The sequence below is a fragment of the Cryptomeria japonica genome, chromosome 9 (assembly GCF_030272615.1).
Source record: "Cryptomeria japonica chromosome 9, Sugi_1.0, whole genome shotgun sequence".
Taxonomy (NCBI): Eukaryota; Viridiplantae; Streptophyta; class Pinopsida; order Cupressales; family Cupressaceae; genus Cryptomeria; species Cryptomeria japonica.
The window spans coordinates 728,695,597-728,712,942 of NC_081413.1; the positions used below are offsets into that span (position 1 = coordinate 728,695,597).

Sequence of the window (17,346 nt, forward strand, 5' to 3'; positions counted from 1 at the left end):
GTGGAATTGACGATAAAAGATCCAACTTAGTGGTTATGTCTCTACTATGTATGGTGGTGCTATTAGTTGGATGAGTAAGTAGCAAGTTGTAGTCACTTTGTCCATGACAAAGCTAGAGTATATAGTAGCTACTCATGCTTGTAAGGAAACCATTTGACGTAGATGATTGTGTTAAGATATTAGGTTTGATATAGGATTGATTACTATATGTTATAATAGTTAGAGTGCCATATGCTTAGCAAATAATTTAACCTTCCATGCCAAAATAAATCACATTGATGTTCAATTTCATTTTTTTTCAAGATAAGGTAGAGGATGGAAAGATAAAATTAGAGAAGGTTGATACTTTGACGAATGTTGTAGATGCAATGACAAAACTAGGGAGCATAGAGAGGTTCATATGATGTTTGGATTATATGGGCCTCATGGCCCTAATAATTAAATTATAGTGTAGGTACTCCTTTTTCTCTTGCAAGGTGTTCAACAAGTGGGAGAATATTAGGAAAATGGTTTCTCAACCTTGCCTTTACATAAGGTTGTTGGAATCAATGAACACTGAGAGGGGGGGGGGTGAACTAGTGTTCTACAATTCACAAATTTATTAAACTCATTCTCAAACCACCAGATGCATAAGAATAAAAGTAAAGTGCAGAAACATAAACCAATTGACCATAACACCAGAATAAATACATGGAAACCTAGAAAGGTAAAAACCATGGTGGGATTGAGACCCACTATATTATTATAGTTTGATCAAGAGTAAGATAATATTACAAAAGGAGAATGCACTTGCATTCAAGCACACTACCTAGATCTCACTGCTCAAATACAAAAGAGGGCTACAACCTCAGAGGACTCACTATCCTACAAATGAGTTACAAAATCAATAACAATAACTGAACTGATATATAGCATCTACAAATGCCAAAAAGAAGTTCCGATTAAGCACAATCTAACTGTCTTCCTCTGTTCTGCTACACAATCATATACTGGAACACCAAATCTGCATATTGATGCTCATTTACTCATCACACATTAGCATTCGCACATCTACCATACCAAAATGGTCATACAAGTTGATCTTATATATTTGCACTGCCAAAATAGATCTCCAATATGTCGGCTTCATAACATTGCAAAATATGAAACGTGTACCAACAAGTTGTCTCAATTCATCCACAATTCCATATGTGGACCTAAACAAGATGATAACAAGATTCTCACATGTTGGCACAATTACCTCGAACTCAACAACAACCACCAAAATCATCCCAAAGATTCCAGATCACACATTACATCACTTAACATCAAAATGACTCTGTTCTACCTGAATTACCGGATACAAGAACCTCAATTTCTCTCATGAATCAACATCGGATACTAGAATTACAAAACAAGTTGCCTCAAACCTTGAATCATCTGCCTCTATTACCGCAACTAAATTTATGCAACCAAAATCAAAATTTGCACAATGTACCCATATTGTGCCAGATACTGTATTCCACCTTCCAAACTTATGCCTAATAAATAATACAACTTTTGGTAAATCAAATCTACATGTACTGAATATGATTTTTGAACTGATATTCCATCAATGAAAACTCCTAAACATCCCTCGTGCATCAATCTTCCCTAGAACAGTGTCTCTTGCCAATAATCTCCCCCTTTGGTATTGATGGCAACACTGTGAAAAATGACACTGTACACTCAAAACTACAAAATTCCAAAACTCAAAAATCTCCAAGACTCAACAAGCTCAACAAGCTCCCCCTGAGAATATACACCATTTTCACTTCACTCTCTCCCACTTTGACATTAATGGCAAAGGTGGATATCTACCAAGATTTATGTACATGGATATATATAGTGGCTTACAAAAATTTCAAAATATCTGCAAAAATGGTCTTCAAGGACTATAGGTGATCATCCCATTCTTTCTTCAAGTTCTCCAAAATATTTATCAGAACACTAAAAAAGTAAGCATGCATCTTTTCCCATGTGCGCTCTACCAGAACACTCTTATTAAGAGCATTCATTGCATCATGCTTACTACTAATCAATGTATCTAGTCGGGGAGTGATAAGGCTTCTTAATTCTCCCACTCTGCCTAAAATTTTGTCCTTCTACTGTTTTAAGCATTTTATCCTATCAAGTATACCCGTAACTTGAGCTTCAAAATTGCTAGCAAAGATTGATTAAGGTGCATAGGATTGAGATATGCTAGCTAACCGCCCTTCACACTCTTTTATTTTCTTTTCAATGCCAATAGTAAACTTAGGCAAAATTAGACATGACTTATATATTTGACTGCCTTCATCTAATGCATCTTGTATGCTCTTCATAGCGGTTATCAAACTGACCCTATCTCCTTTAATCATCTTCAAAAAAATTCTTAATCTCATAGCATTAAATTGAGTCAAAACTTTAGCATTTTCCGCTCTCTCCAAACACAACAAATGAGAGTCTACTGCATTAATCATTCTTCTAAGCTTACCAAAGGGAGTATCCCCTGAATCATGCTTAAAGGATGGAAAAATTTTCTCCAATACATTTGTGGCCAAAGTTATCAACTATGTCTTCGGTGTGAGACTTGAGTAAGTCCTCACTTTCTTTTTCTTGAGAAAGAGTTGCTAGCTTCAGTGCTTGGATGGGAGATAGTGAACTCAAATCTATTGGTCCTTCAGTGAAATCATTTGAGTCAATGACAATCTATTCTCCCTTGTCAGCTACAATGTTTGTTGCCACTGTCACCAGAACCCATTCACTTACCTTTTCTCCCTTCTCCTTATTTGCCACTTCTACATCTGCAACTTCTTCCTTTTCATTATCTACTCCCTTTCCTGTATCAACTTCTCCTTTACTATCTCCAATCTCCTCAGCTACCTTTTCTTAATCAACCTCTATCACCGGAGGATTTTGTCCAACTTCATCAAAGTCATCAACCTTAGCAGTATTACCAGTATCATCTACAATTGTATTCATATCAATTGTCTACACATCCAAAGTGGAGGTATCATCCTATACATGTAGTTCTGGAGGAGTGTCATCTTTTGCATGATTTACCTAATATATATACTCTTCCAAAAAAAAAAAAAAATTGTTTCATTCTCTTTAGCCACTTCATCTATTTTCTTGAGCATGATCTTATTTACTCTCTTTTTACTTCTGAATCTATCCTTCAAAATCTTTAGCAATCTATCAACTTCACCCTTAGAAATGATAGAACACAAATTAACTAATAAATATTCTTTTATTCTTTCATCCTCCAAACTATTCGCATGCCTCCTGGCATCCAAAATATCATGCAAACCCTTCAAAATCATAGATGATAATTCTATCAAGGCTTTTCTATAAACATTCATACACTGTACAACAACTTCCTCTATATCTCTTTGATCATTATCATCACAATTTTCATAATATACATATATATTCTTCAAATTTCCTTCTTTTACCACTTCATCAACTATTTCACTTAATGTCATTGGAGGAACAATAGTATAAGTACCTTCTATCTTAACAAACTTCAAAGCTTCATCAAGCTCAGACTTAGGCTTCCTGCTAGGTCAAGGTCTACTAGATTGTTCAATTGCAACTTTAGGCTTTTTGCTTGGCCGAGTTTCATTGGATTGAGGCTTCTTCACTACCCTAGCATAGGTAGTTGTCTTCTTCACCTCTCTCATTGCTTCATCAGACTCTGTCTCTTCCTCTGCAGTGACTGCTACATATTCCCTTTTTGGTTTTCCTTTCTTTCTCTTCTCAGCTCCACCGGTTGAATTGGTTTGTGGCTTGGGTGGAGGGATAGGATTCTGAGCACTGGAAGTAGGTGTTGACTTGGTTTGCCTTGGCTTGGATTGCTTGGGTGGAGTGGAGACCAGTTTTGTCTTTGGTTTTACCATGTCCTCTTTTAGAATATTTTGCTCTCTATCCCTTTGAACAACTTCCTTTGTTATACCCATTTCCTTTGCAAGCTCTTCTACTTCTTTTCTGACCTTCCTCTTTCTTCTAGGCTCAATGAATTTCATATGCAGGTCCAGAATTTTCTCCTTGTAAGTGCCAAAACTTTCTTCTTTCTAATCAACTGGTTTACTCAAAAGGTGTTGAGCATATATATTAAGATTGTTTCCATCCACTTCATACCCCATGGGCATGATCTATATTGTTCTTGGTTCTACTACCTCCATAAGGCATTGGTCTTTATCTACCATGAAACAGATGGTATCCTCATATTTTTCAATAATTTCTCAAGGAATCCTCTCTCTACTTTGCATCATACCTTGGAATGATTTGAAATAGCCCCAAAGAGTAGCTTTTTGAGCTTGAACATCTCCCAATCCCTACAAACATTCTTTGATTTGAACTACCACCAGTTTGTCATATGCCCACTGTACCTTTCCTATACAGAGGATCTCATTCATAAAGTAAAAGGCCAAATAGACAATCAAAGTACCAAAATTGAAAGCATGTTTCTTATCTTTTTTAATCTTCTTCAGGTTTCTCATAAGCTCACTGAGAAGTACTCCACACAAGTCATACAATTTGTCCTCCTTCAGTATCTGATAGGCTGCATATATTGCAGTACTGAATACTGAATTTTGTCTGCTTGATTGATACACTGTATACCCTGTCACCATTGATGCAAATCTCACATCATATTCGACTATATCACTGATTGTCATCATCTAGTTGTCATGATGGGATTTAGTTACCGTACTCACAATTGTGTTCTTTATATGCCTCAGACCAGAGATCTCACCGGTTGCATTTAAACAGGTTACCACTTGAATGGATTGCTTTGTAACCTTATGTGGTCTATCTAACCATATAAAATCATCATGAATTTAGCTCAAGACATACCTAACCCATTCAGGTTCATCTAAAACTGGAAAGTGAACAAATTGGATAAAACCCTTGTCTTGCAGTGATTTCAAATCGGGCTTCAGGTTCCCCATCTCATCCATCATATGCTTGGTGTATAATGATAACATATCTGCATTGCCCTATCAATAATCTCTACTACCAATGGAGTTGCCGCACCAGATGATGATGCCATTTCAAAAATAGATAGCTCAAACACGGATAAATATGTTTTCAACTTCAACCGAATGCTAGGAATCTCTATCGAATCACTTTAAGCTATGTTTTTGCTACTCAATCTCTTTTGCCTCACTCCTTTTATCTTTCACTTTGTTCATAATGTGAAGAATGAATTATAGAATTCCTTTTTATACACTAAAAACCTAACTTTAAGTTGTAATAAATGCACAACCATAAAGGTTTCTCGGATACACTGCTTCCCAATAATTTATCACCGAATTCTCAGGTTGCCATGAAATCTTCTGGATGTTATTCAAAATCAATTGCACTGCCATTCAGAATCTTCTGCAACCTTTCGCAATTGGTTACAAATCTCAAGAGAGGGTTTTAAGGATCTGCATGAAAAGCTTCCCCCTAAGGCATTTGGCCTTAGTTATCGGATGATGTTCCAACACCGGAATCAGGCGTGGATCCATTTTGTGTATTTGAATCTTCCTTCTTAACCCATATCTTCTTATGCTGCTCTTTGACCTCTTCAACCTTCACTTTTCCCTTTTCATTTTATTTTTTCTTGTCTACCGAAGCATTCTTGCTCGCATTCTTGCTTCTGCAATATTTTGCAATGTGATCGGATTTGTTGCATGACTATAAATTTGACCTATTCTGGTGAAAATCAAATTTGGGGCTTGGAGGAAAAATGTTGCCCAATTTGGGTGGTACGGTATGGATTCAAAAAAAAAAATTCTAAAAAAAGTTTTTTTTCTGCAAAAAAAAAAAATTCGCAAAGTTTTTTTTAAAAAAAAGGGGTTTTTTTTTTTTGACAAAAAAAATTTAAAAAAAGATTATTATTGTTTATGGGGGTTTACAACCCCCCGCCACCGTACAACCCTGTAGATTTTGCAGGTTGCAGGCTTCCCATACGCAGTCCGACCACCACCATCGGCGATGACCCCGCTCTGAACGTCGACCACCACCAAGCAGTTGCCCACTGGCCATCCTGCATTTACCTGTCGACCGCCACTACTTCTTCTTCAGCACCGGCTCTGCCTCCTGGTTCCCTACCGGCACCGGCCTCGACTTCCTCCCCGTTAGTCTCCTACCTGTCGGCATTGTCTCAACCATGCTACTGACCGTGTACCACCCATACTTGTCAATGTCGTGTACCTACCTATCATCACCATGTAGCTGCAGCTCCCGTCGACACTGAAGTCTGCCCCTGCCATGTAGGCCACCACTCAGCAACCAAGTCACTGCCCTGTCAATAGTCCACCAGCATGCCACATCATCTGTATGGTTAACCACATCAGTAGTTGTACCTTGCCACATCATCCGACATGTCAGATTTCCATATCTTGCCACGTAGTTCGATCGTATAGACACATCATCTTTTTCAGTCAATCAGATTCTGCCACGTGTCAGTTCGTATAGTACGGATGCCCAATCAGTAGGGAGGTGAAGTTTTTGCGACGGCTAGATGATCATCAAATTTAGGCTCGTGACTTGTTGACGTCATCATTTTTTTGAAAATTTGGCAGGCCCTCTCCATTGAGCTTTTTGATTTTGCAGTTCAACTTCAAATGGCCATATCTTGCTCATTTTTGCTCCTTTTTGGTGCAATTTTTTTTTAAATGGGTTATAATTTCATGTACTTTCTCGTGGTGGCATTATTTTCTTATTTTTATGGACATATTTTTCAGAAATCTCAGTTTCTAGTGACTGTTCCTATCCAATCCCCATTTTTGCAACTTCAAGAACTCTATTTGGGCTCATACAAACTCCTTTTCAGGTGTCATTTTTTTGAAAGTGCATGATTTTTTGTCTACTCTCATAATATGCTATCATTTTTCAGCAATTTAGGGTAGAAATTTTATTTTCAACATATGGTCTTTTTTGGCCAATTTGGCACTTGTATTGCATAGATATATCTTGTTGGTCTTTTGCATTATAGTTCTCAACCTATTGGGGTAGTTGTAAAAAAAAATCAGAATTCCATCTTGCCATTGTTTGCAAGTGGTCTATTGTACACACACTATATATAAAGTGCCAAAATCATCATTTTTTTTTTTTTGGGGGGGGGGGGGGGGGGGTACTTTGATTAATTGAATTTGGGGGGGGGGGGGGGGGGGTTCTCTTGTGCTTATGTGCTCTTGTGTTCTTTTATTTTTGTTTCTATGGGTTCTCCTAAGTTTCCTCTCTTAACTCCTCATAATTATGCTACTTGGAAAATTGATGTATGGAGTAAACTTATGGAAAAAGAACGAACTCATTACATTGATGGAACTATTGTTTCTCCCACTAATCCTAAGGCTGATCCTGTTGGTCACTTGGATTGGCTCACTAAAAATATCATGGCAATTGGTACCTTAAGAAATTATGTATCAAAGGATCTCATTTTTCATATTGAGAAATATACTCTAATCAAGGATGCTTGGCAAAAGTTTCAAAACTTGTATGGTCAAGTTGATGAGATTAGGGGATATCAGATTGATAGTGATCTCACCATGTTAGATCCCAAGAAATTTGATACTATACAAGATTATGTCACTAAGGCAAAAGAGTTGAGGGCACAACTCAAGGATTGTGGCATTGATAAGAAGGATACTCAATTCATCTTCAATTTGATGGGCAAGCTTCCACAAGAATATGCAACATTTGTTTGTAGTTTCCAAACCCATAGGATGACAATGGGTTCAAGCTACACAATGCCTACATTTGATGCTTTCATCAAAATGTTGATGATGGAACAAACTAAGTTGATAAGAATGGACATTATTAAGACTTCTAAGTCTCAAGCATTAGTGGCAAATCAAGGAAACAAAGGAAATCAAGGTAAGGACAACTCAAACAAGAAGAAATGGAAATCAAAGCCTAAAGACAAAGCACCACATTCTCCACAACAAGGAGATTCATCCTCTTCCAAGAGGGACAATTCACCTAAGAGGGAGAGACCTACTTGTGCCTATTGTAAAAAGGTTGGTCATGAGGAGCGTCGTTGCCATTCTAAGAAGATTGATGAGCTCACTCACATCCTCAAAAAGCACAACATTGATTTGCCTAATGCCTACAAGAAGAATGATTCATCAACTTCCACTTCCTCACATTCAAAAGGGAAAGGGCAAGTATTCATGGCTTCTACAAGTGGGAAGACTCACTCTTTCTGGAAAAGAAAAGGACAAGCTGTTTGTTCTACTACAAGTCATGATTCAGGGAGATGGCTTCTAGATTAAGGGACTTCTCATCATACGGCATCTTTGTAGTCTATGTTCTCTACATTTGAGCTTTGCACCATGCCATAGATTTTGATGGGCAGTCATACATACATGGACATGATTGGGAAAGGATCTATTGCCATTGGGGATAACTCCTTCAATGATGTGTTGTGTGTACCCCATTTGACAAACAATCTCCTTTCCATCTATCAAATCACACATGACACAACTAGGAGAATTGTGGAGTTCACACCCGAGTTAGTTTTTGTTAGAGACTTGGAGACTAGAGCTATCATTGCAACTGGGGTGGTGGATCATGCATCTCGGTTATACTCCTTTTCAGATTTTTTTGATGAGGATGATTTCACATATGATGATTCTACACATGATGATCACACTTCTTGTGATGATTCAGATTTTGAGAACTTTCGGTACTTGAACTTGGGGATTCTCACATGTGACCCCATTCTTGAACCTTGTGTTTCATCTCCTCCTATTGATATCACATCACCTATTGCACCTAATGATGTAGATAGTGCAACAGTTTTTCCTTCATGTGATTCAATGCAGCAGGATATTTCTTGTCTTCCAGCTTCAGTTTCATGGGATGACTACTTGACAGACATTGCAGGTTTGTTTGTGGAGTCCTACATTTTATATTTGGGAGACATCATTGATGATATTCATCTTCTCTTTAATGAAGATGATCCTTCTTCGATTGTTGCGAGGGAACACTCTAACCCTCTTGTTCATTCTCTACATGATCATTCATTCAAGGTTGACATGATTGTGGATACTTATGTACAACAATTGGAGGAGGTCTCTTTATGCTTAGAGGAGACATGTGAATCTTTCGGACTTGTTCTACTTTCATCTTCACTGGATCTTGGAGTACCTTTTTCAGCAGTGTGGAGCAGTTTACCACCTTTGGAGGGGGTATCTTTCAGCATTGACATGGGGACACTTGAGCAGTTTTCAGAGACTTCATTCATCATGAATTTTTTTCCTACATCTCCCCTTCATGATTGCGGAGACTTCATGGATACACCTTTGGTTTTATTTCTTCCTAAGGGGAGGAATGTTGTTCGACGTTCTGTTAGTACATATTTTTACAAAACATTTTGTGCTATATAGAGGCCCTTTTTCTTATCATATGAGCATTTACTATTGGTTTTCATGTGCAAGAACCTTATTAGCACGAGTAAAGTTCTCTAAGGATCAGTTGTTTCAAGAATGTCAAGGTATCACTTGGGCACACTAAGGGCATGCACTAAGTATAGACTATATAAGGAATCTAGTATGGAAGCATTTATCAATGGAGAAGTCATTATGGTATAATCTAAGATTGTTTTCCAATATGTATCAGACCCTATGGGATAGCTGGGATCACTAATATTCATGGTGGATGGCTCATTTGTTCAAAATTGTAAAAATTCAATTATCAGCATAAGTAGTCCCGATGAAAATAGCATTGGCAAGCAAAAGAAGGATTATCGGCATGACATATACCGATAAATCAGAAGGCAGATTCATTGGAGCACTTATATAATATTCAGCACGGTGCGCGCTCTTGGAAAAGTCTACTATCGGGATAGCTAACTCTGATGAGGCAGTGCAGATCATGGACTTATAGCATCAGGAGATTGGAAATAATGAAAAAGCTCTATCCCGATACCCGATAACTAAAGGGAACTGAAGGCGGGCTCATCAGAGAAAAAGACCATATTGGAATAGTGCAAAAATAGTTAGGCCGATCCCCGATGATGTGGAGAATCGGAAGGCGGAACCATCAGTATTACCTATACTGATAAAGCAAACTTGGAGGTATAAAGCATAAAAGTGTATCGAAGTAACATCGAAACTTCAGGAGGAATAGAAAAGGGCTATTCTGACCCCCGATGAAGATAGAATTTCCTGCGGGGATATCGGTGTGAAGTATACTGATAAAGTAACATAAAGTTAAGGCTCATCGGGACATCGGGAGGAGAAGTTTTATTCTATGCCGAATCCTGATGGGACTATTATGGTGGATGGTGAGTTGCAAGGAGTTCTTTGAGGTGCGTTATGCCAATAATGCAGGAAGCTTAGTCAGAATGCGGATCAAAATGTTGAGGTCATCGAGGCATCGAAGGGACATAAAATGAACTATGCCGATATCCGATGGGTTAAGTAAAAAGAACCGAAGGCGGGTGTATTGGGGAGAGTTATACCGATGGATCATGAAACCAAAAAGACAGTTGAAATTGAAGGAGTATCCATCGGGATAAAATGAACCATCAGGATAGGAGAAAAAATGCTATCCCAAGACCCGATGAGTCGATCGGGATAGATTGCGTTGATCAGAAGGTAAGAAGCAGTAAAGTCATAAAAAAACGATGCCAAACAATTGAATCATTGAGAAAAGTCTCGCCGATTAGCCATTGACGGTCTTGACATGAAAACCTGACAAAATGGCTTTCATTAAATGCATCCATTGGGTAGGTTTGATGCCACATAAACCAGATCCATCAAGATTGTAGTAATTGAGTACAAGATTAGACTCCTTGGGGATATATAGATGGTATTGCACAACAACATCTCCCACAAAGTTATTGCAGAAGTTATCAGGTGTCCATTGAGAAATATTCTAAGTTGCTGAGCATAGAGCAAAGAACTTGCAGAGATGGAAGGGTCAAGCTCAAAAGGGAAGCGGAAGGTCGATGAAATATCTAGTAGCACGTCAAAAAAAATTGAAGGGTGAGGTCAGTGAGGCTCGAAGGAAGTTAAATCAAGATATGATAGATCAGATGGCTCTCCAGGAGGTAGGTCACGCAGAGCTAAGGTGGATTTTCCTATTCACGACTAGCTGGAAGATAGGTACAGAGAAATTGGAGATGTATTGACAATAGTGCGAGGGCACGAGCTGTTTCTTTTCCATTACTTCCGCAGGCATGAGCCCATACCAATTCGAACTCGTGGAGTACTGGTTTAGGTAAACTTGTGGTACTTAATGTCTTTGTAAATATTGATTTATTGAAGCTCCTGGTAAGACATTATGATACAAACAAGTGATGCTTTATGTTGCCCGACGGGACCACTTTAGTTCACTTTGCAGTAGCCACAATTCAGGAGGTTTTTGCAGTAGATGCTTGTGTATTGATGAGTAAAAGATATGATAACATGGAGAAGGCATTGGATGAATTATGGGGTGTATATCAAAGGAACATGGACAAAATGGTTTCTAATACCAGAATTCGAGATAGACTCAACCTATTGTTACAAGATGCATCGACTAGGGAAAAGGTAAAGAAAAAGGTTCAGGGTTTGCTTGTCACACATGATGAATTTACAAAGGAGTTGAAATCTGAATGTGATGAGTGACAACAAATTGTTCAACATGGGGTTCCCGGTTTGGTAGACGATGCAGGTGTAATTAAGGATAAGACTGTATGGCTTTCTGAGTGTAAGTCTTTACTTAGTGCATCCCAAGCCATTGCCAAGATGGATATTCTTGATATGAATGACACAACTGATCAGTTCGAGAAATTTAACATGATCGAGAATGCGGCCAGGGATGCAGTGTTCAATGCTACAACTTACAAAGATGCGAGCTATTTGCAACACATTTAGAAGTGTGAATAGCGGTTGGACCGAAAATCTTAGTTCATTGTTTAGTTTTATGTTTGTAATGTAATTGATGTTTTAGTTAGGTTGTTTATTTGTTGTTCAATTAGTCATCTAGGATAATGAAAGGGTGTGTCCTTTCATTCGTGTCTCTTGGCATGTGTATTTGTAGTGAGTCATTCTGTATGTAAGAAACATCTAGGATTGAGGGAAGAATATACTGCTTGGAAGGACTACAAGTTATATGTATTAGGGAGGTCTATAGGAAGAAGAAATATCTTTTTGTGCAAACAAACTGTAATGGAGTATTTTCAAGTGCAGCTTATGAATGCAATCATTTCCTAAGGATTAATATACAAGACTCATTGTTTCTTTTTCTAAATATTGAGCATACTTTTGTGTTGATGAGTTATTTTTGTTCTCTTGATAAATCTGTCATTTGATTTTCTATGATGTGCCATCACATGTTGTTACATTAAATGTGAGATTGTGTTTTCATTGTTTGTGTAACACATACTAAAACCTTCATAGTTGATGATTAATATTGTCTCATGAGTTGATAAGATCTTTTGTCCACAAAGTGTCATAAATATCCCTCGATAGAGGCACTGGTCTGTTATTTATCTTTTAAGGTCCTGGTTGGCCATGCATTTAAGGTCCTTGATAGAGAAACATTATTCCTAAACTCTATATGAACTGATCTTTGCATATTTCTTTCAAGTCCTGAAAGCATTCTTATTCTTAATATACTATCATAATCATTTTCATTTCTACTTAAAGCACATAATAAGGCATAATTGCAGAACAATCATTTGCCAGTTTTGCATTTGCTAACCATAAAGCTTAAATCCACTTTAAATAGCTCTTTTTATGCTTGAGAGGGAGAGGTATACCCACCTAGGTTCGGTGGAGCCTTAAGTGTAGAGGGATTTGGTCTTCGACCATCCCTATTCCTTGGCCAAAGCTAGTTGGATTAGTTGAGGATTTGGCAAACCCTTAAGTTTTCCAATCTATGGTTTTGGGAACCAACACGTTCGTGGATCAGTTTCTTCATACATCATCGAGCTTCAATCATTGGTGCAGATTCCACATTGAGGGGGGGCTTCCTCGCTTCTCTTCTTCTCTCATATAGGGGGACTTTTTCCTCACATGGGGTTTTGTTCCTCACATACTTCTATGAGAGTTCTCTTGTATAACTTTCATCTCTCTTTTGGGGGGAGGGTTTTTTCCCATTGGGTTTTTCTCTCTTTCCCCGCTTTGTGAGAGATTTCATTACATTGGTTTGCATGCATTTGCATTTGTACATGGGTACCTAACATGGCCTCATAGTCGGGACCCATCTTGCATTGCTTAGTTGCATTGTAGACTTAAGCGCATTCCCCTAAGTTGCACTTAAGGGGGGGGTTGGTGTAAATAAGTATTCATCTTGGATATTATTACACGTTACTTAAGTTTACTTAGGAAATGGATTTCATAGTAGTTTGGGTATGAGACACTTGGGTGTTTGTGCCACATTGGGATAGTGTGTATAGGAGAAATTCCACCTTTTACGGTGTTGATCTTGTTACTACTTTATCATATCCACTTATTGTGGAGTGATAATTCCATCTTTGGTGGGTGATCCACCTCATGTGGAATATTTTATTGTTTCTCCTACCTACCACACCTATTTCCTACCTACCCTTGTTTCTTATTGAGCCACATGTCATGTTTGTGTGCTCACATATCCATATAGCTTTGCCTATATATGCAGGCTCATATTCATTGTATGTAACAACTATTGAACAACTATTGATCTTTTGATCATCTATCTATTGATGAGAATACAGTTTAGTCTTGTCATATATTTTGTCTCTATTTTGTACTTTTCATTGAGCTTTTGATCTTGGCAAAATCTCACAATATTTAATATGTGCTTCCTAAGTGATTTCTTGTTTATCAATTTGCTCTTATATTATTTCATTTATCGTGTCAATGTTCAATAGATATTTAGAAATTACCTTAAAAAACTAGACAACATGATAAAATTGTATTTTAGAATAACTTGTTAAAGACAAGAATACAACATTCGCTCTACAAATAACTAACAATTATTTGTCTGGTTCATCTATAAACAATTAACAATTATTTATTTGAGTCATCTATAAACAATTAACAATATTTGTCTAATTGGTCCAAATATAGCATTAGTCTTAGTTCCAGATACCAATAAAACAACTTTAATCGCTTCCTTCCCTCTCTCCTCCCTTCCTCCTTTATTTATATTGGGTTTGCAATTGTACATCTTATATGATTACTTTCACTCTCTTCATCGTGATGATGGATCAAAGAGCGATCCAAAATTTTGATGCAAAAATCTTAAACACAATTAAATCCAAAAGCAACATTCTTTTAATAGCAAGAGATCTGACATTGAAAAGAGTTTAAAGAGAAATTAAAGATGGTTGCCTCGATCTCATAGACTGTTTAGTCTTGTGGATGTCATTAAAATATTTCATTCATTCATTCATTAACGTTAATCTAAGTAAATAAACAAGACTAAAAGAGACATACTTGTTAGTGAAAGTGAGAAAGCTTGCACTTCTAGGAAAGATGTTTCTTATATTTGAGAAGTGAGCAAAAGAAGCATAAAAGGGACCATCCTTGAAGGAGTCTTAAGTTATTCCTTATAAGAAGTTTAAAATGGAAAAGCTTCCAAGCAAGAACTTTCATTAGCGAGCAAATTTTGACTATTAAAAATCAATAACTTAGCAATTCAATTTAATATCCAGGCAGGCCAGAAAAAGACTTAAGAACGACTTCAAATAAATTATATAGTAAGAAAGAAAAATTTAAAAGATAATGATTTCTAATCCTTGGGAAAATTTGTCAAGAATAGTTTTAAACTCAAGGGAGACGAACAAACTCCACTAACTGAAAATGAAGACAAAAATGTATGGTCCCAACAATTGATTCAAGTTCAAGAGAGGGGCGTCCCAAAAAGGTTGTTGAATGAAAGAGATGGGTCCGCCGCAAATATGACCGTAAAATAACAATAAATAAATTCTACCCTGAAACGTGCATCTAAATATGACCGTAAAATAACTATAAATTTTACGCTGAATTCGGGCCCGGAAAACAGAGTTTAGATCTATCTGGTCAAATTATTTGTTCGCTGTGAGAAATACAGTCCCCGAGGGTTTGAAGTGAGGTGGAACACAGGACCCACACAGAAATCCTTATCTTCATCACTCCTACTCGCAACTCGCAATTCGCAATTCTTGCGTGTAATCTTATTGATCGGTTATTTTTTAATCACACCAGCAAATAGCTATGCGAGACTTGCCTTCTTTGACGGTGGACTGCAATTTGTGCAGTGTTTTCCTTCCACCCGATTTCTGCTTTAAAATGAGGCCTAACCCCTCATTTCTCAATTGCTTTTTGTGATCTCTTTGTAGTAGAAATTAATGCCGGGTATTGAGTATGATCCAGCACCATGGTGCTCTGCACCGATCTTTCCCTCTCCCTCTGCTTATGCCCTCTGTTTTCTCCCCTCTACATTTCCCAAATCTCGTTCTTATAGATATCGCAGATTGAGGTGACTGCCGTTCTTTTGCCACACTACTTTCATTACCCAGATATTATGGAGAAGAAAGCCAAATCAAAAGGAGGACCTCAGTCCAGGCATGTCCATGGGGGTTTCCCCCGGTCCTCCAGTTTTAGCGGTCAGTTTTCTGGGGAGCCGCTGGAAAAGTTTCTGGACCACCCCAAGTCCAAGAAGCCCGCCGCCATGAGAAGGCCGAGCACGCACCCTGAGCTTCTCAGGCGTGATAAGCCCTCTTTTGAGCGGACTCCATGGCTAAATTTAGAAGCCCCTCAGCCTAAGCCTCCGCTTATTACCAAAATAGCACCGCCTGTGGAGCCGGGAAACAGCAAAAGTGCCGCTAAGTTGCTGGTCAATGTGACCGTGGCGCGTAGCATTGGCCCTCTGCGTCTGTTGCTTCCTACGGAAGCAACGGTGCTTGATGTGGTCAAAGCGGCGCTTGCGCAGTATGCTAAAGAAGGACGGAGGCCCATTCTCAGCACCGATCTGCTTTCCTTTGGGTTGCATTATTCGCAGTTTACCATTGACTGTAAGTTGATTTCGTTTATCTCAATGTTCAGTAGATTTTTGCAATTCATTCAATTAATTTTGTATGATTTAAGATTGAATTGTGTGAGAATTTTTGTATCAATGTTTTGGATCACACTTAATGATTTAGTATAATCTTTGATTTAGTAAATGAATCGATACAAATCTAGAAACATACAAAATCAAAATCAGAATTCATATATGATGAATCGATGCAAATCCAGAGACATACAAAATCACAATTACATGATTTCATTTAGGTTTTCTTATGATTGTTCTGCATTGACACAGATTTTTTTTTTTTTAATTTCAGGTTTGAATCCCAATGATAAGATTAAGGACTTGGGTTGTCGGAATTTCTTCTTGTGTCCGAAAAAGGAAAGCGGTGTTGTTAGTTGTGGTACAGAGATGGGGAAATTTGCTGCTCGGGGAAAAGAGCCCTGGTACAATTTAATGAACCGTTTTCTCGCGCTCCCCTAAAGCCAGAAAGCGCAGGGATCAAAAAAAATTATTATTAAATTATTCATGTTTTAGGTGTGTAATGGTTGGAAAACTTTGGATCAAGAAAAGAGATTTGGTTTGGTGGGGAGCCGTCGAGGGGATATTTTATCGCCTGCCGAATATTTCTCGTCTGAATATTCGACAAAATGATGTAAATATTGTATTATATTATGCTATTATCATTTGGAATTCCTTCTAGTCCGACCCACACTGGTTCTGGCCTATCGTGGAATCTCTATGTGGCTTTGATTTTATTGATTTTTTAATTGTTGAATGGAAGATTATTTTGGGTACGGTTATTCTGTAATATTTTATGTGCAACTTTTTACCGATTGTTCAATCTCTGGAAATGTTTTAATATTTAAAATATATATCTACAATTCAATTAAAAAACAATTTGATAAAAAACACATGGATCAAGAAAAGAGATTTAATTTGCTGGGGACCCGTCGAGAGAATATTTTAGCGCCTATTGAATATTTCTCTTCGGAATATTCGACAAAATGATGTAAATAATGTATTATATTATCCAAATTTCATTTGGAATTCCTTCTAGTCCCACCCACTCGTGCTTGCCTACAGTGAAATCTATAGATGGCTTCGATTTTATTGTTTTTTTTAAAGCTGAGTGGAAGATTTTCTTTGGGTATAGTTATTCTGTAATATTTTATTTACCACTTTTGATTGATTGTTTTATTAGATATTTTTTTTTTCACAATTTATGGAAAGGTTAATATTAATATATAAAATTTATAAGAAGGCTAAGGCAATAAGACAATAGAAGGTCGAAAGTAGAACTTGTTGCTATGATGTTGAAGGACTCGAAGTTTGATAATATTCAAATAATTTATGCACTTAATATGATATTTGTCGGCCTTGGAATTG

At 37.5% G+C, this 17,346-nt stretch overlaps 1 protein-coding gene across 1 annotated transcript; it reads left to right on the forward strand.

Annotated features, from left to right (window-relative positions):
- Positions 1–14,966: 14,966 nt before the first annotated feature.
- Positions 14,967–16,653, forward strand: LOC131038697 (uncharacterized protein At4g22758). The gene is made up of 2 exons (XM_057971219.2): positions 14,967–15,961; positions 16,274–16,653. The coding sequence occupies exons 1-2, from the start codon at positions 15,472–15,474 to the stop codon at positions 16,438–16,440; spliced, it is 657 nt and encodes a 218-aa protein (XP_057827202.1). The 5' UTR covers positions 14,967–15,471; the 3' UTR covers positions 16,441–16,653.
- Positions 16,654–17,346: the final 693 nt, after the last annotated feature.

What these genes read in the sequence shown, in the direction of transcription:
- LOC131038697 (XM_057971219.2), top strand. Translation starts at nt 15,472, where the DNA reads ATGGAGAAGAAAGCCAAATCAAAAGGAGGACCTCAGTCCAGGCATGTC. An exon ending in TTCGCAGTTTACCATTGACT is followed by an intron (nt 15,962 to 16,273) that starts GTAAGTTGATTT and finishes TTTTAATTTCAG; the next exon opens with GTTTGAATCCCAATGATAAG.